Genomic DNA, 25,834 nt, shown 5'->3' on the forward strand with positions numbered 1-25,834 from the left:
AGTTTCCTCATCTTTAAAATAGGAGAAAAAATAGTCTTCATAGCATCCTGATGAGCACTAAATTATGTATAATTACATAATTAACATATATATTGCACTTAGAACAATGACTAGAATATAAGTACTAAGGTATTAGCTGTTATTATTTCCACACCATTGTCTATGTGGTAACTCATTTAATTCTCACAACAACAGTCTTAGATTATAAACATTTAAGGTTATGAAACAGAAACTCACAGATAGTAAGTGGCTGGACTCAAGTCCTGATGTTAATTCCAAAGCTCACACTAATGTGTGTCATCTCTCCCACCATGTGGCTCCTTCTTCCCAAGTTGCGCATGGGAAAAACAGAAGTTTCTGAAGTTAAGTTCCTTAGTCAAAATCACTCAGCTAGGGGTGGCAGAGCCAGGACCTAAGCCAAAGTCATTCTGGGAGCAATTACCATTGCGTTATTCCTCAGCTATCTCTCAGAGAGGGCAGGCAACTGTTTCAAAGCCACACAGCAACGAAGGCTGTGAAGTACCCTCAATCTACTCATTCATTAATCCTATTATTCTCAATCTTTTTTTCAAGAGTCCAGATGTATACCAGGTGATATTTACATACATAGCATAGCCCTATGCATAAACCCAAGAACACATGTTAACATTCTGAGCACACAAGCTCCAATCTGCACCTTTCTTTCCTGTTCAAGAAAGCATAACAGAACACAACTGACGGTAAGGAGCTTTATCGTAGAAGGAATTTGGAATCTGTTTGCTTGTTCATTTAACAAATATTAATTGAGCCTTTACTGTATACCAGGCACTATTCAAAGATCTGAGAAATAGCTGTGAATGAAACAGACCCCAAACCCCTACCCTCATGAAACTTAGACTCTAGTGGGAGTAAGGGGCGCATCCAATAAACAACATAAATATGTAAATGATTATATTATATTACAGGGTAATAAATACTATAGAGAGAAATAAAGCAGAAGGAGAGACACGTACAATGGGGAGGGAGTACCATTTTAAATCACGTTTGTATAGGGTTGTCAGGGAAGACCTATCACTGAGAAGGTGATATTTATTTGAGCAAAGACTTGAAGAAAACAAGGAAGGAAGTTGTAGCTATTTGGAGAGTGTTCTAGGCAGTGGGAACAGCCCGTGCAAAGCTCCTGAGGCAGGAGTGTAATTGGTGCATGAGGGAACAGCAAAGAGACCTGTGGGACCAGAGTGGAGAGAACAAGGGGAAAGGAGCAGGAAGTGAGGTCAGAGTGGTAACAGGGGCTGGACTGTGTAGACCTTGTAGCTACTTTGGCTTTAGGAAGGGATCAGAGGGCTTTGACGGGAGCAGCACCATGATGTGGCTTAATTTTAGTAGGATCCTTCCAGCCACCTTCTGGGGAACACGATGTAGGAAGGCGAGAAGCAGGGAGACCTATTAGGAGGCCTTTGCAATAATGCAGGTGCAAGATGATGGGGGCTTGGAGCAGGGCGCTAGCCACGTACAGGAGAGAAGTGATTGGATTCTGAACGTACTTTGAAGTTAGCATCTAGATTGGCTGATAGGTCAGAACTGGGGTCTGAAAGAGAGAAGTCAAGGACAATGCCAAGGTTACCACCAGAACAGTTAATAGGAGCTGCCATTAATGGAGATGATGAAGATTCATGTATTTATACCTTTACTTTAATTGGAAACCATTCTCAAATTTTAGTCTTTAATAATCATTAGCAGCAAAGCCATGACAGAGCTGACAATTGATCATGACAGATCTGCATGCCACACTGTGGCTGACAGCCCCTGGGTTGTTCTGCAGGGAAAGGTTGTCTCTTGAGTTTGTAGCATTCCTGGCTCGGACTTGTGGGTCCAGGATCAGCCTCATTATTTGGCAGGAGTTAGTGAGAGTGGGCTGAACTCCCAGCAGGGGTCTCTAAAGGGCTCAGTAGCTCCTTTGAACATGAGCCAAGACCCTCCACCAAAAGAGGAAGTCCCACACCCTGTCCAGCCTCTGTCCCTCCTCCTCCTCCATTAGATGTAAAGCCACCCCCGACCCCTGCCACCACCACGCTGGCCTCATCCCTTCTTTCTTAGCATCTCCCATCTTCCTTTCAGCCAATGTAATTTGGGAAAATGTGGACCTGTAGGGGTTTGGCAGAAAACATTTGATTGATCTTCTCAAATGGGCTGCTTTCTAGCGAGAAGGAGAATGTGCTCGTGAATCCGTGCCTGCCCCCCTCCCCTCCGCCCAACTTCTTTTAAATTGCAACAAAAGGCAAAATCCTATTTTCTTCCTAGACTGTTGCAGCGCATAAGGATGCATTTGAGTGCTGAGCCAAGCCAGCCTAGCTGGTGATTCAGCCCCGGGGTGCTGTGATGGGATGAAGGCTTCACTTGCTGCCAGCCCTGCACCCAGCAGCCCCGTTTAACCTCCTCATCCTGCAGCCAGCCCCACCCCAGGCCTCCAGCCAGGGGAAGCAGTTCTGGCAGACTGAGCAGTGATGGAGTTTCCAGAAGAGCCTTCCAGAGTAGCCTGAAGCACAAGATGTCAGAAAAGCAGGAGTCTGCTTGCTACTCTGCCACTCACTGGCCACATGACCCAGAGCAGGTCAGGTCCCTTCTCTGAGCCTTACAGGGAGAAGGGATTGGACTTGGGGACTTTAGCATTCTGCCTGATCTTTATGCTCTAAGACTGCTTAGCAGAGCAGAAGCTCAAGAAAGATCCGAGGAAGGAGAGAAAGAACATAGGAAGGAAAGTGGGGAAGGAGAGGAGGATTTGATAAAGGGAGTGAAGCCTGGTGTTTCCTTGAATTCAGGACCCCCTCGTGAAAGCTCCAGGGCAGTTGGGCAGTTGACCTTTTTTTCTGGAGCACAGCCATGGGCTGCAGCCCTTCAAACCCTACTCAGTGCCTAGGCACAGCCAAAGTAGCCAATGTTGTCACTGACCTGCCCATTTTCCCCCACCACCCACCATTTCTGAGCACATCAGCTTGACTTCTAACTCTTGGGACCTGCAACTCCTTACCTGAGTGTACTCTGGTCATGGAGCATTTTCATTTTGCCTCCTTCAGCTTCATCACCTCCTGTCCATTTCTCAGATTTTAACATAGACATCACTTCTTCCAGGAAGTCTTCCCTGATTTCTGCCATACACGGGGCAGGAATTAATGTCTCTTTGGAGCAGCTTTCTACCAATGACTGATGGGAGCTGATGTAAAAATATTCCAGCTCCCTGGTGCTTAGGTGGAACAACTCTGAGGACTATGGCCTACACAGGTTCCCAGGATTCCCCAGAGATATTAAGCTCCAGTCACCTGCAGCAGTAACTGGCTTTCTTCCCTGTTTCCCTTCCCAGCGTCCTTACCAGAACATCCTAGAATCATGTCACAAATAAATTACTTGCCCCAGAATTCTTACCTCTAATGCTGCATATAAGGGAATGGTCCCATTCCCCAGATGGCCAGGGACATTTGCTGGTCAGCTGGTACTTTGGAAAATGGACTCAGAACTATTGTGCTCAGAGCTGAGCTGACAGTGCAGCTGCCCAGAACATTGCTAGGTGCCTACAGTGAGCTTGGATTTGTGCTAGAGGAGATAACAGCAGCTGGGCATCTAAATACACAGAGGAGATCCAATCACTAGGACTTGGCCATGCAGAAACATAGGGAGAAGGCATTAGAAGTGAGCAGAACAGCACAGACAAGACACAGAATTTGGGATTATTATTTTTTACGTCCTGCAAAGCATCACTGAGCTATTGCCGTAAGCCATGTGGATTACAAAGTGCATCACCTCACTGAATCCTCACCACAGCCCTACAAAGCAGGTGCTTTTACACTTCCCATTTTACAGGTGCAGGAACTGAGGCAAGGAGAGGGAAATTCATTTGCCCAAGGTCACATAGCAAGTCTGTGGCACAGCTGGCATTTGAACCCAGCTGTCTGAGTTCAGAGAGTCTGACTGCTATAGCAGGTGAATATTGGAGGAGAGGAGAGGGAGGAGAGCGGGGGAAGGGAACTCCTGAACACCAAACAGAGTGATTCTGTTGTCCTCTGCACCCTGGAACTGAGGAGCTACCTCTTCTGGAAGGTGGGAGGGGAAGGCAGGCAAAAAACTGGACATCACAGCAGGATATGGGGACTGGAGTCATGCACTCTTTCTGTGTGCAGCATCCTCAGGGGAAACTCATCTGCCCTTCAGTACCTGCCTATCTTGTAGAAATATCTATTACAGATCCCAGTGTACTGGGATTCAGGAATTGCCTCCGGTGGACTATGTGTAGCTACACTGATAGTGAGATACACTGCCATCTGCTGCCTGCACCCTTACTTAACCTCTCCCTTGCTGGTTTGATTGGGCTATTTCTCTAGTTGGTTCTCTCATTCAACCAATGTTTACTGAAGACGCATGGTGGGGCTATCATTTTCTTAGGTGCCGAGGATAAAATGGAGCAGAAGTCTTGGGATATGCCTCAAAATTATCATAGTCCAGTGGGGTAAAATAGAGAATTAAACAGACAACTGCAATGGAGGGGAATTGTGCACACAGAGAAAGGACACAACAGGCCTAGTAGTCAGGGGAGGCTTCCTGAAAGAGGTGACATCTGAATTGAAATTTGAAAAATGGACAGGAGATGATCAAGTTGAAGGAGGCAAGGTAAATGATGCCAATTTTTGAAAATATTTATTTATTTATTTGAAACAGAGTTTTGCTCTTTGTTGCCCAGGCTGGAATGCAGTGGTGCGATCTCTGCTCACTGCAACCTCTGCCTCCTGGGTTCAAGCGATTCTCCTGTCTCAGCCTCCCGAGTAGCTGGGATTACAGCTGCCCGCCACCACGCCAGGCTAATTTTTGTATTTTTAGTAGAGATGAGGTTTCACCATGTCGGCCAGGCTGGTCTCAAAGTCCTGACCTCAGGTGATCCGCGTGCCTCGGCCTCCCAAAGTGCTGGGATTACAGGCGTGAACCACCACGCCTGGCTGATGCCATATTTTAATTAGCAAACACAGAGCACTTACTATTTCAGGCACTATTCCAACAGCTTTACATATTTTCACCATTAATCATTGCAATAACCCTGTGAGGTAGGTGCTATTATTACCCTCGATGACCTGAAGCCCAGAGAGGTAGTCAATTGCTCAAGGTCACAGAGTGGCAGCACTGGGGTTTGAACCCAATAGTCTGGCTCCAGGCCATGCCCTTGAGTTTCATGCTCTACTGCATCTAGCAGAAAGAACAAAGACAGCCAAGATACTGGGGCTTTTCAGGGCACTGTAAGGCCTTCAGATGGTTTGAGCATGGTAAGTGAGAAGCAGCTGAGAATGACAAACCTGGAGAAGTAGCTGGGGCCAGAAATTGAAGACGCATGAAAGCCATGCTGAGAAGTTTGGACCTGCTTTTGGGGGCTCTGCACAAGAGAATAACATGATCCGATCTTCACTTTGGAAAGACAGCTTTGCCTTCTGCATGGACATCAGGCTGGGGGAGGGTCAGGGTGAAAGCTAAAAGCTGCTCTGGAGGCTGCTGCAGTTGTCTGGGTGAGAGACGGTGGTGGCTTGGACCAGGAGGTGGCAATGGAGTGGGAGGCTGAGATGCTTTGGAGTCAGAATGAGCAAGAAAGTGAGAGAAAGAGGATGGAGGGTGATGGCCAGGCTGTTGCTTGGATGAGTAGGAAGCGGGTAGAGCTAGAGAACACTTTGTAGGGGAGGTGACAGGTTGACGTTTGGTCACATTAAGTTTGAGGTGCCTGTGGGACTTTCAAATGGAGAGGTAGAAAGAACACTCAAGCCTATTCAGGAAAAAGGGATGACCAGGAGGGCCACACACACCTGAGCACTTATTGTCAACACACTTTTTGTTCCCCAAAGCATCCCAGTTTGGACAATGGATTACATGGCCACCCTCGACGTAACTAATCTGCCTGTATGACACACCTGGATATTAAAAACATCTGGGTCCAGGATCCACCTCCCTCATACTCACACACACCTCTGGATACATCCTATATACTCATTTGGATATTCTTAGTTGGATGCAGGTAAAAATATGGCCATGAATATGGAGTTCCTAGAGAGGCAGTTTCATTGTGGCTGAGAGATGTCTGATCGGTCTAAAGTGCTTTGCTTCCATCCTGTCCCCAACCCTTGTCTCAGCCACAGGTCCCACCACCAGGGGCTGAGAAATTTGTACAGGGAAACAAGACTCTGTCTTCACTCCACCAGCCAAATAGGTAACTGGTGGAATCAAGCCATAGCCATGAATGTTTCTGAATGTTAGGGCCTTTTATATTCAAACTATACTCTAAAGCCACCAGAGTGGTTGGTGTTTCCCTCCCTGAAAAGGAGGATGCCGCAGTGTACATCCACAGAGGCAAGTGCACTCTGGGCTTATGCAGAAGGATGCAGTAGGGCCCCCTCACAGGGAAGAGGGAGTGGGATGGTGCATAGCTTTCTGGTTGTGTATTTCTTATCTGTATCGGCCATATAGATCAAAATAGTTGTAGGAAGAAGCCAGAGCTTTGGCTAGACAGTTGATCCCTAAGAGCAACAAATACCCCCAGGGTTTTGAGCCTGGTAAAGATCCTTCTCAAAGTCCTTGCCACTGGTTTCTTTTGGAAGATCTCACTCAGCAGTGTCCACTGTGACTGAAGTCTGGAGACAGAGTTCACAACCCCGACTCTAAACACCAGTCTCACAGCTGTAGAAGGACATAAAGCTTTCTTGCCCCATTATGTGATGCTCTCAGATGCCCAAGGTGGGAGGAAGTTTTGCTGGGGCTGGAGGATCTACAGGTGGTTCCTGTGGTGCCCAGCCCAAGAGGTGTACTAGGGTGAAAGGGTTAAAACCATGGACTCTGGAGTCAGATTGTCTGGGTTAAATTCTATCTCTACAACCTGTTAGTGGGATCTCCTATGATCTCAGTTTCTTCACTGGTAAATCAGGTTTGATCATTGTACCAGCCTCTAATAATTGTCATGAGAATGACAAGATCAAACATATGCAAAGCACTTAGAACAGTACCTAGCACATGGCTGGTGCTCCACGAATATCCACTGTAACTAGTGGTAATATCAGCATTGACAATGGTGTTGTCAGTCATAAAATCCAACCATAGAGATAGATGCAGGTGAAAGAAGCCAGGAGAAGGAACGAAGAGGAAAGGAGCGGAAACAGGGCCTTTTGCCTGCCAGGGCCTGGCTCAGAAGCTCCCAGGGGTCCGTGTAATGACATTTCATTCAGACATTTTTTTTTTATTGGAATGAGAAATGCAAGTTCTGTGTCAGAAATCATTGCAAATTCCAAATTAGTGAGGTTTCATGGTCCCCGGAAAGGTGCTGGAGGGAAAATTGGTCGACGGGGTGTTTTTTAGCTGTTGGAGCAAGCTGGCTGATTGATTGAGTGTCTCAGTCTATAGACTGTGCTGACAGCAGCCAGGGAACTGGGCGCAGGAGAGGAAATAGGGAGAAGATGGAACAGCAGTCAGCATGGGGGATGCAGAGACATGATCCGCAGCGGAAAGAGACATAATTACACCAAAAGCTGTGTAGACATAGGTCTTTCTGGATTGGGGAGCCATGCTCAGTCTGGAGACCAGGTACACCCAGCCACCGTTCCTTGAGAACACTGGGCTCTCTCACTTGCTCACTGTGTGTCTTCGGGCAAGCCACTGCACATCTCTGAGCCTGTTTTCTCATCTAAAAATGACCCTTACTATACCCACTTTAAGAGTTTACTATGGGACTTAAATGAAATAATGGGTTTTAATTGTCTGATGAGGTGCTTAGTACATACTAGGTGCTCAATAAATGTGACACAGTGAGTTGGAGAAGTTGGTAGACCCACGCTTCAGCCTTTGAATGTAATTGCTGTGTTTGGAGATGACAGCTCTCATCCTTAAATTGGGGGCTCATGGGCCCTACTGTGCTGCCCCACACTAGTAGGTTCTGGGCCCTACTGTGCTGTCCCACAGTGATTCAGAAGGAGATGAAATGATGGGGAGGACTTCCATCCAAAGAAGAATCTGACTTACAAAAGTCCTGGAATTGGACAGGTTAATCAGAGGTCACTGGGACCAGTCCCCTGATTTCAGGTTCCCCAAAGGGTTCCAGGCAAATTAAAAGTCATGCACCCCCTCAAATATGACTGGGAAAGAATAATCCACAGGGTTCCTCACCAAGCAGAAATTATTTCTTACATTGGAGTTACTGAGCCTCTTTCAATAATAATTGCAATGCTAAATATAATAATAAAACAGTGTGCTTAGTTTGATGTATATTTCCCATAGCTACTGCAATACATAAGGTATTATCATCCCCATCTTTAAAATGAGAAAACCGAGACTTAAATAGATGAAGGACTTTGCCCAAGGCCACCAGTGATGTCTGGGAGGGATTCACAAAGAGATGCTGGAACATATGCAGTTAAGAATTGATTCCTGTTTGGGGGTGCAGGGGGTGGGTAATAAGTGGGGGGCCACAAAAGGAGGTTGGGAGAGTTGAGCTGAGATACGAAGGATGAGTGAGGCTTCTCCTGACAGACAAGGGTAGAGAAAGCACTCTGGGCAGAGGGATCAGCTTGAACAAAGACAGGGAGGTTGGAAGACTAGGTCCCGAAGGCTATTTACAATGAATAATTACAATTACAGTGACAGCTAACGTTGATTAAGTGCTTACTCTGTACAAGGAATTGTGTTAAGCACTTTGCGTGCATCATCTCTATGAGCTGGACACTATCGTTATCCCAGTTTTGCAGAAGAGAGATGAAGTGACTCGCCCAGGATCGCAGCTTAAAAGCAGCAGGATCAGCTTTTCAGCTGGAGTCTGCCTGATTCCCAAGCCCGCAGTGTCTCCTAGTTGTTCCGTCCCTGCCCCTCGTCACCAGCAAAGCCATGTAGTTTAAAGAGAGCGCATGTGAGAGCCCATCTTAGCACAGACCCTCTGCCCGTGTGGTTGGGAGGGTCCTGTGCTAAGTTGACCTAGTCTGTTTTTGCCACAACTCACCGCACCACCCCAAGACCTCTTGGAGCCACGAGGAACCCACCAATTGGTAGGAAATAATCATGAAGCTGACTGCCTAATAAAGATAAAGCTCTCTAATAAACCCACAATCCTGAGGTAATGGGTTTGACTTTTAAAAGGCAGATAAAAGTCCCAACGGAAGGACAGACATTTCCTATCAACTCCTTATTCAGAATCACTGTGGAGGAGGCATTTCCTACAGGTGGGAACAACTGGATGCCTGGGTTGGCATTGAGAAATGGCCACTTTTGCATAAAGCCAGACATCTCTCTCCAGAGCTCCCTCTCTCCCATGGAGAATCCTTTGTCAGCGAAGAATGATAATGACAAAGGATGGAGCCTACAGAATAAGCCTAAAGGAGGGTGAATGGAAAGGGTGGGTTTGAGAGCTTGCTGATGATTGGTGCTGGAGCTGCAGAGGTGGAGTGTCTGAGGGCTTTGTGCTGATTGGTGGGGTTGGTATAGACCACCCTCTCTATTCATCCTGCCGTCATCCTCAATATCATCATCATCATCATCATCACCATTATCACCAACACTATCATCATCAGTAACATTATCACCATAATCACCATCACCATCATCATCATCAAACATATATTGAGCATTTATTAGGCAACCAGAAAAATATGCATTTTATAACTGCCTTATGAAGCAGGTAATATTAACATCTCTGATAACATTTCCCATTCTCAGATGGAAAAACTAAGTCTCGATAATATTAAAGAACTTCCTGTGGGTCACACTGCCAGGAAGCAGCAAAGCAGAATTCAAACCCAGGTCTATTTGACTCCAGATAATACAATCTGCCTTCTCTGTTGACAAGGGAATGATGTTAACCATCATTTTGCATTTAGTGTTAATAGTTTGATAGAGGAAAACATGGTCTGGGTCTGTGTCTTAGATGGAATTCACAAGAAAGAAAGCCTGAGATAGGGGTCTAGGTGCATGTGACTTATTGAGAGAGGAGAAAGGGAGTGAGGAAGCAGGGTAGGACAGGGGAAGACAGTTGAGAAAAGATGTAGTTTCAACTGGACTCAAGCCTCAGCCTGATCCTAAGGGGAGCTCTGGAATGTGGATTCCACCATCAAATTGGTCTGACCTTGAGGCAAGGGGGCAGGTCTTTTGTACTCCTATGTCAGCTAGTCATTGGCTATGGGCCTCCCTCCCCACATCCCACCAGGAGTGGGCAAAATCTTCGGGAAGGGGCATCCCTCAGGCATTTGCAGCTAACATTCCACCAATCTGGGAAGAGATCTAGGATCTGACCAACAGCATCCACTATGCTGCAGACAAAGAGAGCTGATGATCCTTTCTCAGCCTCTAACTCACCAAGTGCCCTTGAGTGTAGCACTCACCCCTACTGGACCTCAGTTTCTCCAGGCTTGGACTCAATGCTCCCCAAGGGCTGGCCCAGCTCTGACAAGTTCTCACTTTGATCTGGCAACTGACCAAGCTGGCAATCTCAGTTTCTGTAACCCAGGAGGAGAGACAAGGAGACCCCTCTGGTGGCCCCAACAGTGTGAAGCAAGGTGTCTGAGAGCTTCTCCCACTGAAGCCTTTTATCTCACTTCTTGCTGTGTTATTTTAAAACTAACAAGCCCAGACCGCAGGAACTTACAGCCTGCCATGAAGATTTATGGCTTGTCTGGTCTGTCCTTTCTGCAGATTTCAGCAGCAGCTTACTGTCTGCTTGTTAGGAATTTTCTCCCAAGCCTCAGCCTCTGGCATGAGTGTGTGTGGGTGTCTGCAGGAGCGCAAAGTCCTAACTGAGCCATCCTCTCAGAAGCCCTCTGTCTGCAGTTCTAGCTGATGAGAGGATCCTGTGAGGGACCCTGCAGTGGAGGGAGAGACAAATTTATCCCTGGACTGGAGAGAGAGAAGCCTGAACTCAGCAGGAATTGGGTTCCTGTACCATTTCTAGGTTCCAGCAGCATTTCTAGGTTCTGAAGTAGCCACTCAGCTTGGTGGTAGGAAGCCAAGACCTCCGTGTAGGAGGATCTCCTGGGACCTTCAAGGGCACTTCAACCTCCCGTCCCTCTCCTTCCCAGAATCCCTTGCCTTGGCTGTTTGAGGAAAGGTAATCAGAGCCACAGTGAGTGGGTCCCCAGAGGCAAGCTTTGCAACTGAGGCTGGAGACCAGTGTCGTCTGTTCTTGGAAAATGTGGCTGATATTCAAAGTACCACCATGTGCCGGATACTGTCTAAGCGCTGGACATGCATCATCTCATTTCATTCTTGCAGCAGCCTCGTAAAGTGATTGCAACTTATGGTTTCACCAGGGATGTGAAAGGACTTGCCCAAGGTCACCCAGCTGGTGAGTGGTCAGGCAGAGTCTATCCGATGGGTCTACTCACTATGCACTCCCAACTCTCCCGGATTAGTAACTCTGTCCCTTCTGTGCAGCTTGACTTGTATCCTCTGAGCACACATGCCTTTCCCCAGTCAGGATGTCTCCTTTCTCAGCCACTTACACCCCGTACCCTTATATGAGAGTTTCTAATGTGCCTGCTGCATCCCTTCCTCTGGACTGTGCACTTGAAGGGAGGCTCATGTTTGAGTCATCTTGAAACAACCCTCCTCAGGAGGAAAATGATGCTTAGCAGATGAGTGAGTGAATGAATAGCTGAGGAATGAATGGATGAATAAATGCACAAACAATAAATGAATCACTGGGTCTAGATAAATAACTTGGAGCTGTCGGTCACTTTATATTTTAAGAGCCAGTCCACCAGGCTGGGGCACTTTTATTGAGCCATCTTGTTATTTAAAACCCCACTGGTAGAATGCCACGGGAGCTTACCTCCCTCTTCAACTTTCACCCTTAATCTAGTTAGTTACTAGCCTGGTGTTCCATCTTACTCCCAGAAGATCCAGTCTCCTGGGTTTAAACACTGTCCAAATGCTATCATCTCTCAAATGTGTTTCCCTAGCTCTGATCTCTTCTCTGAACTCCAGGCTTATGTACCCACTTGCCCACCTGCCATCTCAACATAGATGTCTAATTGGCATCTCAAAAACTGAGCTTTAGAAGACTCTTCCAAAACACGCTTCCCCATCTGCAGTTGTTCCAGCTCAGTGATTGGCAGCAAGATCCTCCCAGTTGCGCAGACCCAAAACCTTGGAGTCATCCTTGGCCCCTCTCTTTCACACTCCATAGCCAATCCATGCGACAACTACATTGATTCTACCTTCAATAAAAGTCCATGATCTGACCACCTCTCAACACTACTGCAGAAAAAACATTGACCCCAGCCACCATCTTCTCTCATACGAATTATTGTAGTTATTTCTTCACTGGTCTTCCTGTATCTATTCCAGATCCCTTGCCATATATGCTCAGCAAGATGCCAGAGGGATCCTTTAAAACCTAAGTCAGAACATATCTATCCAATGAAGCCTTCAGTGGCTTCTCATCTCACCGAGAGGAAAGAGCCAAGTCCCTGTGAAAGCCCACCGGATTCTTATACCTGATCCCTCGTTACCTCTCTGACTTTACCTCCTACTAATCTCCCCCTTGCTCCCTCAGCTCCAGTCACACTGCTAATTCTTCAGTGCATTTCGTGTATTCCTACCTCAGGGCCTTTGCACTGGCTGCAGTCTGCCTGTTATGTTCTCCTGGGTATGCTCAAGGCTCACCCCCTCATCACTTTCAAGTCTTTGCTCAAATCTGACTTTCTCAATGAGGGCTTCTCTGATTACCCAGTTTAAAATTGCAAGCCCCTCCCAGTAGTATTCCATCTCCCTTATCCCACTCTGTATCTTTTCTCCATAGCACTCATTTTTTTTTTTTTTTTTTGAGACGGAGTCTCGCACTGTCGCCCGGGCTGGAGTGCAGTGGCCAGTTCTCAGCTCACTGCAAGCTCTGCCTCCCGGGTTTACGCCATTCTCCTGCCTCAGCCTCCCGAGTAGCTAGGACTACAGGCGCCCGCCACCTCGCCCGGCTAGTTTTTTGTATTTTTTAGTAGAGACGGGGTTTCACCGTGTTAGCCAGGATGGTCTCGATCTCCTGACCCCGTGATCCGCCCGTCTCGGCCTCCCAAAGTGCTGGGATTACAGGCTTGAGCCACCGCGCCTGGCCAGCACTCATTACCTTCTAATATTTACCACTTAATTATGTTTATTTTCTGCTCTCTTCCTACCTCCACCCATTGTAGTACAATGCAAGCTCCACCAAGCAAGGTTTTTTTTCTCTATCTTGTTCCCAGTGCCTGCACATAATAGGTGCTCAATAAATACTTGTTGACTGAAGAATAAGTGAAGCACCTCTTGGGACCAGTTCACACTCTCCTAGATCTCGTACCATGGTTCCTCCTTTCCTTGGTTGGAGGTTTCCTCTTAAGCTGAGGGCTTCTTCCCACTTTCCAGTTCCCTCTTGCTTGCTTTGTCTTTCTTGTAATAGTGGCTGTGATGATCCCAAAAGGGACTCACTTGTCCTGTGGCAAGAAAACATAATTAGCAGCTCACCCTCCCCAGAGAAATCCTAACTCTGTTTGCAATTCCAGCTGATGCCCAGGGGGCCCCAGGCTGGAAGAAGAGGTGTTATTCTTGCCCATGGTGACACAACTTAGCAGAATCAGGACTTGAACCTATGTCAGCAGGACTCTAGACCCCATGCACTTTCTCAGCATCACCTAATTACCTTTTGCACACTCTGCTCAAGTGGAAAACTATGACATTTTGGAATTCAGTCCCTTCCCTAGTTGGAAGCAGCCTGCATTTTAGTCAGTCTCAACAATTGAATCCAATCCACTTCTCAGCAATTTTATCTCCCATGAAGCAAATAGGCAATCGACAGGCCAGCCTGTGGAGGGAGAAATGACAGGGTGGATGTGGGGTTGATTGGAGGGCAAGTGGATGGATATGTTCCGTGATGACAGTCCAAAACCCAGGCAAGTTGGGTGCCTGACCTGCTTGGCTGAGCTGGGCAAAAAATGCTGAGCTGATTTTTCTCCAGATGGTTCTTTTGTCCTTTGACCTGAACTTGAGAACCAAGCAATTCTTGATATACAAGAGTGTTTACCACACACTCATAAGCACATATACTCACACACGTCCACACATTTACACACTTGCTGTCAGCCCTGAGAACTGGACTAAGCCATTCTCATCCATTGCCTGTGGAGAGGCAGTGGTAGGGAGCTGTGCTTGTCTATGTTGCTCAGCCCTCAGGATCAAGTTCAAATTCCTTATAGAATCTACAACCCAGATACTCAGAGCATGGTTCATGGAGCAGCAGCCTCACCTGGGAATTGGTTAGAAATGCAGAAACTCAGGCCTTCCCCAAGACCTACTGAAGAATCAGCATCTGTAGTCTGACAAGATCCCCAGGTGACCCATGCACACGAAGGCTTGAAAAGCACCTGTCTACATGGCCCTGAAGAATCCAGCCCCTTTCTTCCTTCCTAGACTCAAGTCTTGCCTCCCACCCTCCACCTTCACTGTCTGTCCTAATTTACTGCATCCCCTGAAGTCACGTGAAGGTCCACTGCTGTGTCTTGGTGCTGGACCTTTGCACTTGCTCTTCTTCCTGTTTCCTCCACTTTCCGGACCACTTTATTTTCATCTGCTGGAACACATTCCATGATCACTTGCCCACATTCCCCAGGTTGGGTAAGGTGCCCTCTCTGTGGGTCCACTGCCCCTCTAAGCCTCTCTCTATCAGATAACTTATTATACACCACGTTGTAATTCCCAGTTCAGGGATCTGTCTCCCCTTCCAGGGTGAGAAGTCCTGCAGGGCAGAAACAATGTCTTGGTTACTTTTGGGTCCTTGAAATCCAATACTAAGTAGGTGTTCAGTAAACAACTGTTGAGTAATGAATGAAATAATGAGAGAAATGACAGCCTCATAAAACTTCCTTTCATTTTTCATTCAATTTCTACTAAGATGAACATTACTGCCCCTGTATCCAAATGACGTCTCCCAGAGCAGTGCTGTGCAATCCCCAGTTTTCCTCCAAGCTCTATTACTTTTTCCAGCCACAATGGCAAAGCTCCAAGGGTCACAGCTCCTGAAGATTACCCCCATCTAGGCTTAATGAACTGAATTCACATTGAAAATGACTCAAAATGCCAAGACTGCAAGCCAGGACATGATTAACACAGCCCAGACTGAGGTCCCAGGAGCCAAGGCACAAATTGGCCAACTTCATCTTGTCTCTGAGCTAGGTCAGCCCCATGATAACCCTTGGACTTTCTGGTGAGCATTTAAGCACGAGAGTCTAGGCCTACATTCTCTGTCAAAACAGGCAGAGTGTGGGTGTCTGGCAAGTGTGGGCACAAGGATGGACCATTCACAGCCCTGGATGCAAGGGTAGAACAAGTACCTGGGTCATGAGCCCTGGATGGAAGCAAGTCCTTTTGCCTCTCTAGGTTTCAGTGCCTTCAACTATGCAAGGGAAAGAGGTTCACCACGCTGCTGCTGCACACCCCACAGAGGGTTATAGGAATCAATTGAGACACTAGATTAGTAAGTCCTCTATACACAGAAGGAGCTATTTGTGGAATGGAGGTGATAAATGTCAGAGATGTCTCCAATCTCCTGGCCAACTGCCATTTCTGTTTGTGGAATATAAGATTCAGGCCAAACCTTGAGATACAGATCCTCTCCAAACACATAAGACCATTCCTATCTTACAGTGTAATTACCAAGATTCCCCCTGTATCTCCACTTATAATTTCCTATATTTTCAAAATGTTTTCTACTAAAAATGCAAAACTTAGCCAAGCGTGATGACGGGTGCCTGTAATCCCAGCTACTCAGGAAGCTGAAGCAGAAGAATCACTTGAACCCAGGAGGCAGATGTTGCAGTGAACTGAGATCACGCCACTGCACTCCACCCTGGGCGACACAGCGAGATGCAGTCTCAAAAAAAAAAAAAAAAATGTTTTCCAGAGTCGTCTTCTTTTTGTTCTCAGTTGAAGTTTTTTGTTTTTGTTTTTGTTTTTGTTTTTTTTGAGACAGAATCTCACTCTGTGGCCCAGGCTGGAGTGTAGGGGTGAGATCTCGGCTCACTGTGAGCTCTGTCCGCCTCCCGGGTTCACGCCACTCTCCTGCCTCAGCCTACCAAGTAGCTGGGACTACAGGTGCCCACCACCACGCCCGGCTATTTTTTTTTTTTTTTTTAGTAGTGACGGGGTTTCACTGTGTTAGCCAGGATAGTCTCGATCTCCTGACCTCGAGATCCGCCCACCTCAGCCTCCCAAAGTGCTGGGATTATAGGCGTGAGCAACCAAGCCTGGCATCTCAGTTGATTCTTATAAACAGGCAGGGCAGCCGCTGATGTTCTTGCCAGGTAATCTCTCAGAGTCCCAGTTTGTTCTTCACAGCAGGGATGGTAACGCTGGCTCGTGGGTTTCTTTGAAAGCTTCAATGAGAAGATAAGTGAGAAGTGCTTAGTTAGCTCAGTGTCTGGTATGCAGGAGGTGCTTGAAAAATACTAGCTGCTGTGATGATAGAGTGATGTGGAGAGAGCACTGGGATGGGAGTCAAAAGGTGGCAATTCTACTAGCCAGAGCTATGATATGAGTCACTGTTTGCCTGGGGCAAGTCCCCTTGGCTCTTGGGCCTCCGTTTCTCCACTCTGTACAGAGCTGAGCTGGATCTGGGGTTCTTCCTGCTCCACCATTGTTGGTCTCTGATTCCCCAAACAGTGTTTAACTCGAAATCTAGTGCTTGGGGCATGAGGATCTGCGCCCAACGCTAGGTCAAATGAGCACTTTGTTGGGAGCAGCTGACTGATCGGCTCAGTGAGCAAGAGCTTTGATGGGAAGCAGGGAAGCAGCTAGGGAGCCAGGCCTCTTGAGGAGTTTTGCAGAAAAGTTCAGCCCTGACTCTTATCGGAGCCTTGGAATCTGCCGGTTGCCATGACGACAGAGACAGCATCTAAGCTCCAGGTCTCTGATTAGCAGGAACAGAGCCGGGAGGCCTTGAGGAATTCGGCACTCATGGCTCCCTCCCTCCCTCTGTGAAGTGGAGTGTGCCGGCCCTTGACTCTACTGTTTTAGCTGTCCCCGAAGATTTCGCCTTCTTTTAAGTATTTTTTTTAATGTAATATAGAAGGAAAATGAGGCAACTGCCGGTACTCCTCAGCAACGATGGAACACAGAATTTTTCATAAGGACCTGCAAAGATGCAAGGCTGGAGGCAGGGAGGGGAGATGGGTGGGGCTGTGGAGGGCTGAGGCTGTGGCTGAAGCCTGATTCCACTGCAGCGTTGAGTGACCTCAGACTCTTTATTTGTACCTCTGCTTCTTTATTTGTAAGGAGAATTAGGATCTGATCTGTGGTTCCCACATGAGATCAGTAATCACAATTCATTTGTTCACCCATCCATGTATTCATTTGTTCATTCAATAAATGTTCATGGAGCAGTAAGCTACACGACGTCAGGCACTGTGTCTTTGGGGTTTCAGGGGTGAGGAAAGAGACGAGTTTCCTCTCCTAAAGCTTACATTCTAGTCCAGAAGACAATCATTTGGCAAATAGACACATAAAATGATCATTTCAAACACTAACAAACTTGGTGAAGAAAGACACCACAGGCTACCGTGATTCCCATCATAGGTGGAGCAGAGAGCACGGGAGTCAGGGAGGGCCTCTCTGAAAAGGTGACTTTTGAATAGAAAGAAGGCGCTGGCCATGCAAAGAGCTGGAGGAGCAGCATACCAGATGGAGACAACAGAAAGCGCAAAGGCTCTGAGCATTTGAGGAGAAGCAATGATGTCATGTGGCTAGAACAGAGTGAGATACGAAGAGGAGTAGGAGATGAGTAGAAGAGGGATTGAAAGCAGGGTCACAGGCCAGATTGTGCCAAGTCTTTTAGTCTGGACTGTCAGTTTGGATTTTATCCCTGATCCAATAGGAGGCTGAATTGCCTGCGATGTGTCTTTAAGATGCAGATTCCTGGATGTCACCCCTTAGAGACTCTGATTTACTACAACTAGGATGGGACCTAAGAATCCATATTTTTAAAAGCTCCTTAAAGGCCTCTGATACTGTGCCAGTCGTGGAAAACCCTCAGCTACATGCTGTCTGAGTCTCTTTAAATTTTAAGAAAGCTGAGAAGCAGCCTCTTGGAACATCTTGAAAAAAAGACTTTAAATGTTATGGTATATTACAGAGAATTTCCTTCTTCCTCCCCTTAGCACTTCCTGTCTGCCTGACAGAATTCATTTTATTTCTGTTGGTTTTATTGCAAAATTCCAGGTGGGGTACCCAACACCAGGAAGGTGAAACCAGTACTATTGGAGAAAAAGAAAAATCTACCACATCAGAGGGTAAAAGTTACATAAATTCCTGCAACTCCATTGTGTCCTTCCTCACCAAATCATCTTCAAGATTTCCCCATATCTGATTCCTGACCCCTATTGCTGACAATGATGGATGAGGCAATGTCCTCACCTGAAGCCTTACACCCCAGGGCTCTGGCAGTAGCATCTACCAGCTTCTCCTATACTTCAGATAACTCACGCCTCTACTCTCCCCATTAGACAAGTCACTGAGACCTCCCACCCAATGCCAGCACACTCACCATGTGTTTATTCACTGACAAATTCCTCACAGCTCTCAGCTTTTGCCTATGATGGGATTGCTTGTGGTATCGATTTATTTTCTACAATGCCCCCAGAGAGTTCAAAATTGTATTCTTATGTGTCTCCACCTTGACATAGCAATAATGTGTGACTTGCAAGAATTGGTCACAAAAGGCAGCTTCTGCCTTGCTCTCTTGGACTGATCATTGTCAGGGAAGCCAGCCGCCATATTGTGAGGATGCTTAAGCAGCCATACGGAGAGGCCCATATGAAGAACTAAGGCCTTCTGCCCACAGCCAGCACCAGCTTGCTAGTCATATGAGTGAGCCACCTGGGAAGTGAACCACCTTATGTGTCAAGTCTTTGCTGGACAATGCACACAAATCAATAAGCTCACTGATGTTTTCTGAAAGAAATATGAGGTTGAACAGAGAAGACATGGATTGAGCAGTCTGAGTAGACTGGGGCATTAGCTGAGTTATGGACCCTTTCTGAGATTCCATTCCCACCAACTATAACATCAGGAAATTAGTCCAAAGCATCTCAAAAGCACTTTTTAACTTTTGGAAACAATGTTCTCTTTGGCTAATTCGTTACTGCTTTTATTGATTCATTGAAAAAATATTGCTAGAGTGCTCACTAAGCAGCAGGCTCTGGGGCAGTAAGACCCAGTCTTGCTCACAGGCAGCTCACAGTCCAGTTTGACAGAAGACAATCAAATGACAACAACATATTATTAAGAGTTGCTGGTAGAGGAGCAAAGGCATACCACGTCTTAGAAAAGAGGATAGATCTTCCCAAAAGCTTTCTCCCTACTCTACTTTCTCCATCTCCTCAATGTTGACGCCATCCTTCCAGTTGCTCAGGCTCAAAACCTTGACTCCTCCTCCTGTCTGACTCTCTTACTTTTCACATTTAGTCAGCAGCAAATCATGTCAGTACTACTTTCAAAATTCGCTATAATCAGACCACATCTCATCCCCCACTCCACTCTGTTACTACACTGATCGGAGCCTGGACTGTTGCAACCATTTCCCCATCTCTGCCCTTCTCTCCCTTCAGCCTTGTGTCCCTCAACCACTAGAGTGACCTTTCTCAAATGTAATCACGCTTGTTCCAAAGACCCCTCTCCCATCTCAGCTGCAGAGAGCCTCAAAGGTCTTCCCATGACCTGGTCTCTGATCTCACCTCTTGCCACTCTAGCCTTTCCTTGCTGTTTATTATTATTGTTGTTGTTGTTATTATTATTATTATTTGAGACAGAATCTCATTCTGTCACCCAGGCTGGAGTGCAGTGGCATGATCTCAGCTCACTGCAACCTCTGCCTCCTGGGGTCAAGCTATTCTCCCGCCTCAGCCTCCTGAGTGGCTGGGATTACAGACGTGCACCACCACACCAGCTAATTCTTTTATTTTTAGTAGAGACAGGGTTTTACCATATTGGCCAGGCTGGTCTCAAACTCCTTACTTCAAGTTATCCACTTGCCTCGGTCTCCCAAAGTGCTGGGATTACAGGCATGAGCCACTGTGCCTGGCCGCTCTTCCTTATAATATGCTAACAATTTTTGAACTTGCTATTCCTTCTGCCTAGGGCACACTTCTTACATCCAGCAGATACCTGTGTAGAAGCTATATATAACTGTGTAACAAATTATTCCAAATTTTTTGGCTGAAAACAACAACAAACAGTTATTATGGTTCATAGTTTCTGTGACTCAGGAATTTGACTGAGTGGTTCTAACTCACCATCTCTCATGAAGCTGTGGTTAGATGTCAACCAGATTTGCAGTCTCATGGCAAGGCTTGACTGGAGCTGGAGATTCCACTTCCAAGGCGGCTCACTCATAGGGCTGACAAGTTGGTGCTGACTGTTGCCTCTCCATATGGCTGCTTGAGTGTCCTCACAACACGGCTTCTGCCAGAATTATCAACCCAAAAGAAGAAGGCAGAAGCTACCTTTTGTGACCAAGTCTTGAAGGTCATACATCATTACTTCTACTACATTCTTTTCATTAAATGTAAGTCACTAAGCCCATCCAATATTCAAAGGAAGATAAATTAAGTTCCATCTTTTGATCTTTTGATGACAAGAGTGTCAAATAATCTAAGAATACATTCTAAACTACCCAAACTTTAAGATTAGTCCTGAATTCTTCAAGTCTCCACTCCCTTGTTACTCCTCCGGAAGGACTTCTCTGATTATTATATACAAAGTAGCAGCCATTCCTCCCATTTTGTGGCTCTGTCAGCTGAAAATGGTGGCTCACACCTGTAATCCCAGCACTTTGGGAGGCCATGTCAGGAGGTCTTGAGTCCAGGAGTTCAAGACCAGTTTGAGCAATATAGTGGGACCCTGTCTCTACAAAAAAAAAAAGGTGGGTGTGGTGGTGTGTGCCTGTGGTCCCAGCTACTTGGGAGGTTAAGGCCAGAGGATCACTTGAGCCAGGGAGTTCAAGGCTGCAGTGAGCTGTGACTGTGCCACTGCACTCCATCCTGGACAACACAGTGAGACTCTGTCTCAAAAAAAAAATGTGTTACCATTCAACAAGCCACATTTTTACTTGCTATGTGTTTATTATCTATTCCTCCATCTAGAATGTAAACATTCCATAATCACAGGAGATATCACTGTCTTGTTCATTGTATCTCCACACCTGAAACTGACCTGGATACAATGACGGCACTCAGGAAATTGGAGTTAATGAATACAGGTTACCCTAGGCCAGGACAAGTGTGGGAAGAGGCAAGCCTTGCTGGTTGTTAGGCAGAAAATAGAAGCTTTGTCAGACAGCAGACAGGGCAGCATTCCTCAGGGATAAATGGGCAGAAGTAAAGGCATGGAAAGGTAACCCCCATAGCAGGGAGGTTTAGGGAAAACTGAGGCTGAGCAGGACGGAAGGGAGTTCTGAAAGCACAGAGTTGGCAGTGAGAAGGGCTGAGAAGCCCTAATTAGAATCTCCATCCCTCTAGGGCTTGCAGTTCTACCAGCTCTGCTTCTAAAGATGCACGCATAAGTGGCTGACAGAGATGGATGTGTTTTGCTGCCCTTCCTTCAATATCAACTGGGCTTGGCTTGCTCTCTTAGAAGCCCTGAGGAGCAGGGGGCTTGTCAGATGCATTCATCCTGAGTCATAAAACCAACCTGGATGCACCTATGCAGGAGCCTGGTGCATGAGACATGCTAATGCCTTTGATCAATGCTTGACATGGGGTCTGAAGGTAGGGTGAGCAGGGAGAGACGCTCTCTGCGTGTCACCAAATACACCTGTTTCTCTCAAACTCCTGACTCTTCCTAGTTAAGAGGCAGGAACTTGAGTGACAGTCTCTTCAAAAGCTGATTAACCAGGCAACTTCTTTGCCCTCTCAGGAACTCCCATAAAGAAATGGGATTCATAGGCGACTCCTCAGTATTCTCTGCAGCCTTTGTCAGTGGCAGAGGAGGGGGCTGCAGGACTGCAGGCCTTCATGGGGATTGCTGTCCCAAGTGGGTGGTTCATACCAATTAAGGACATCAGACTGGAGATTGGTTTACAAGGAAGTAAAACCAAAGAAAACTGACACTTTTGAGGCCTTTCTGCTTGTATACTTTATCTCATTTTATATTCACAATAGCTCAGCAATATATGAATTGATATTATTCACTATTTTATAACTGAAGACACTGCAACTCAGAGATGTTGTGACTGGCCCCAGATACTATAGCTATTACATACTTAAGACTATTTGAATCTACATATATGTGGTCCATACAGAAATAAGGCAGAGAAATGGAATAGAAATGGCAAAGGGGCATTTACACTAATCTTATTATGCTTTGGCCTCTCAGTATGTGTTGAGAAAGGAAATGAAATGCTGGTTTCCAGCATCTCTCTGTGATTTAGTCCAAATAGAATAAGCTACGCTGCTGTGACAAATAAACCTACATCAAAGTGGTTTAACCTAATTTCAGTTTATTTCTCTCTTGCAAAGTCTGATGTGGTACAGGCATCTTTCCTCCATCAAATAGTTTCACCTTTCAGAATGTGTGGACTCTAAAGTCACTATGACAGAGGAAGGGGGAGCTGGAGAAGGCACATGGATCTCGATTGCCTTGAACTGGAAATTACATGTGTTCCCTCCTGCTTAGAGACCATTGGCCAAAAATAATCTCATGGGCTCAACCTAACTGCAAGGGAAGCTGGGAAATACTAGGAACTCTGTGAATATTTAATGAACATTAAGTGTCTCTGTATATTCTAACACTTTTGTGTCCTTATTTTTCCTCTGTAGGACAGAGCCCCAGAATAGCCCCATTGTCCCAGCTCGGGATGGACCCTCGGAAAAGCTGGGTCAGCATCTAGCCACTGAGCCCTTGGGCACCAACAGCTGGGAGAGAGACAAGGCCTGTCGGGAACTGGGTGCCGCCAGAGGACACAGGTGAGATCCAATGAGGACGTTCAAGTTGAAGACACAGAAATAAAGTCTGCCTCTCTGGTCATGGCTCACCTCTCTCTTTTGCAAGTTCCTCTTCCAAACCCTTAAATCAAGGGCTAGTAAATATTTACCGTGGAGGAACAAATCATAAATATTTTAAGTTTGTAGACCCAGTGGTTTCAGTCACAACTCCTCCTCTCTGCCACTGTAGTGCAAAAACAGCCCTAGGTATTATGCAAACAAAAAAGCATATCTGTATTCCAATAAAATTGTATTTATAAAAGCAGGAGGCAGGCTAAATTGGCCCACTGGCTATAGTTCGGCAAGCCCTACCTTAAATGATAGAGTTCCTTTCCATTTTAATGGCTCTATGAGCCGCTGACTCCCAGATCATTTCAGCCCAGACCTGTCTCAGGAGTTTCAGGTCTTTGTATTTTTTCTTTTACTCAGTTATTTAACTAGTACTTCTTGAGCACCCACTGTGTGATGGGCACTGTGCTAACACACATATACAGAGAGCACTGTATACACATAGTCCAGAAAAATACTGTATAGTCAGCATTTTACTGAGGCTGGGAGAGGTAAAATGAGTTCCCTAGAATACAACAGCCAGTAAGTGGCAGAGTGAAGTTTTGAACTCCAGTCTCTCTGATCTTAAACCCTTGGCTAAAACCCACTCCATTATCCTATGGATGCTACTGGAAAAAAAAAAAAATTATCCCCTGCCTCCTATTTTCGGCATACACTTACAAAGCCTGGCCCAGGCTTTGTAAGGCCTCTGGAAAATCTATTTCTAGAAGATGTGATTACTGAATTTTGGAGAAGTGGCTTGGGAAACTAGAGTCATTTTTTTTCTTTTAAATTTTTATTTCATTATTATTTTCTAACTTTTATCTTAGGTTTGGGGTTACATGTGAATGTTTGTTGCATAGGTAAACACGTGTCACAGGGGTTTGTTGTATACATTACACCCAAGTATCAAGCCCATTACCCAATAGTTATCTTTCCTGCTCCTCTCCCTCCACCCTCCCTCTCTCATCAAGTAGAGCCCCAGTGTCTGTTGTTTCCTTCTTTGTGTTCATAAGTTCTTATAAGTGGGAGTTAAGTGGAGTAATTTTCAAAAATGAAGTCTTCCCCACCAGCAAGGCTGCCCTCTCAGGTACAGGCTTTAGTTACACCACAATTTCAAAGAGAGAGAAACAGTTAAGCCCTATCAACTTGGAGAAGTGAAGTTCAACCACATGTCTGGAGAGTTCGCTCCAGGAAACAGGAAGAAAGTAGTTTCCATGATAGGCAGAGGGAGATAAAGAGAGAAGTGAGAAGGAAGGGAATTTCCCTACTTTTAAAACATTGGGCCAGACGTGGTGACTCATACCTGTAATCCCAACAGTTTGGGAGGCCGAGGTGGGAGGATCACTTGAGGTCGGGAGTTGGAGACCAGCCTGGCCAACATGGTGAAACCCCTGTCTCTGCTAAAAATGTAAAAATTAGCCAGGTGTGATGGCGAGCACCTGTAATTCCAGCTACTCTGGAGGCTGAGGCAGGAGAATTGCTTGAACCCAGGAGGAGGAGGTTGCAGTGAGCCAAGATCGTGCCACCGCACTCCAGCCTGGGTGACAGAGTAAGACTCCATTTCAAAATAAAAAACAAAAAATATTGTCTCCTACATGGAATCTGTGTGTACGAATCTCAACCCTGTCACTTACGAATCGAGCAACCTTGGGCAAGTTTCTTTTCCTCCGTGGGCCTCAGTTTCACAGCTATAAAATGGGAATGTTGAGATGTAATTCTCAAGGTCAGGAAGAGGATTAAGTTAGACCAGGCATGTACAGATTGTGGCAGTGAGGCTACAACATAGGAGATCCTAAGATGTGTTAGCGAGAGTTTCATGAAGCCAGAAGACAAGATTCCGGTCATGAAAATCTGAAAAAAAATGATGCCGTGTCGTACCGCGTCTCTATTGTAGAGCTGTTGTACTCTAATGTACAGCATGTGGGCCTCTTGCTCCCTTCTATCTGTGACTGACCCTCTGATGTGACAAAACCATAATAATGGTGATAATAATAACAGTGATAATAAAAGTAATCATAATTATAGTAATATTATATAATAAATTTATAATATAACAATTAATCATAATTATAATAACAGAAACCCCTTATACTGTCCTCTTACTCTGTGCCAGACCAGGGCACATTACCTAAGTCAGCTCCTTTATTCCTGGAAGCAAACTTAGGACACAGGTACCATGTTTCTTCCCACCTTGCTGATGATCAAGATGAGACTCAGAGAGGTCTCTGAGCCCTGTTGGAAGTAAAAGAGTTGGACTTCAAATCTAGGTTTGTCAGCTTCTGAACCAGCATTCCTTACTGCTGCATACTTTACTGCATATGTAACCACTGTGTTTTGAACCACTGCATACTTAACCACTGCATGTTTAATCGATGCATGTTTAACCACTGTGTACTGCTGCATACTTTACTGCATAGGTAACCTCTGCATATGTAACCACTGTGTTGGAACCATTGTGTACTTAACCACTGCATTTTTAAAAACTTTTTTATTATACTTTAAGTTCTAGGGTACATGTGCACAAAGTGCAGGTTTGTTACATATGTATACACGTGCCATGTTGGTGTGCTGCACCCATTAACTCATCATTTACATTAGGTATATCTCCTAATACTATCCCTCCCACCTCCCCTCACCCCACAACAGGCCCCAGTGTGTGATGTTCCCCATTCTGTGTCTAAGTGTTCTCATTGTTCAGTTCCCACCTATGAGTGAAAACATGCGGTGTTTGGTTTTCTGTCCTTGTGATAGTTTGCTCAGAATGATGGTTTCCAGCTTCATCCATGTCCCTACAAAGGACATGAACTCATTATTTT

The 25,834-nt window shown here is 46.0% G+C and overlaps 1 protein-coding gene across 1 annotated transcript in view; it reads left to right on the plus strand.

The window, feature by feature from the left end:
• The window catches only part of SRRM4 (serine/arginine repetitive matrix 4), a 177,660-nt gene that overhangs the window by 97,802 nt on the left and 54,024 nt on the right, over positions 1-25,834 (plus strand). Inside the window, exon 2 of the mRNA XM_011928718.1 lies at positions 22,803-22,949. Within this exon, the coding sequence (XP_011784108.1) occupies positions 22,803-22,949 (147 nt within the window). The remainder of the gene's footprint in view (positions 1-22,802; positions 22,950-25,834) is intronic.

Source organism: Colobus angolensis, unplaced genomic scaffold (assembly GCF_000951035.1).
Source record: "Colobus angolensis palliatus isolate OR3802 unplaced genomic scaffold, Cang.pa_1.0 Scaffold79, whole genome shotgun sequence".
In the NCBI taxonomy this organism is placed as follows: Eukaryota; Metazoa; Chordata; class Mammalia; order Primates; family Cercopithecidae; genus Colobus; species Colobus angolensis.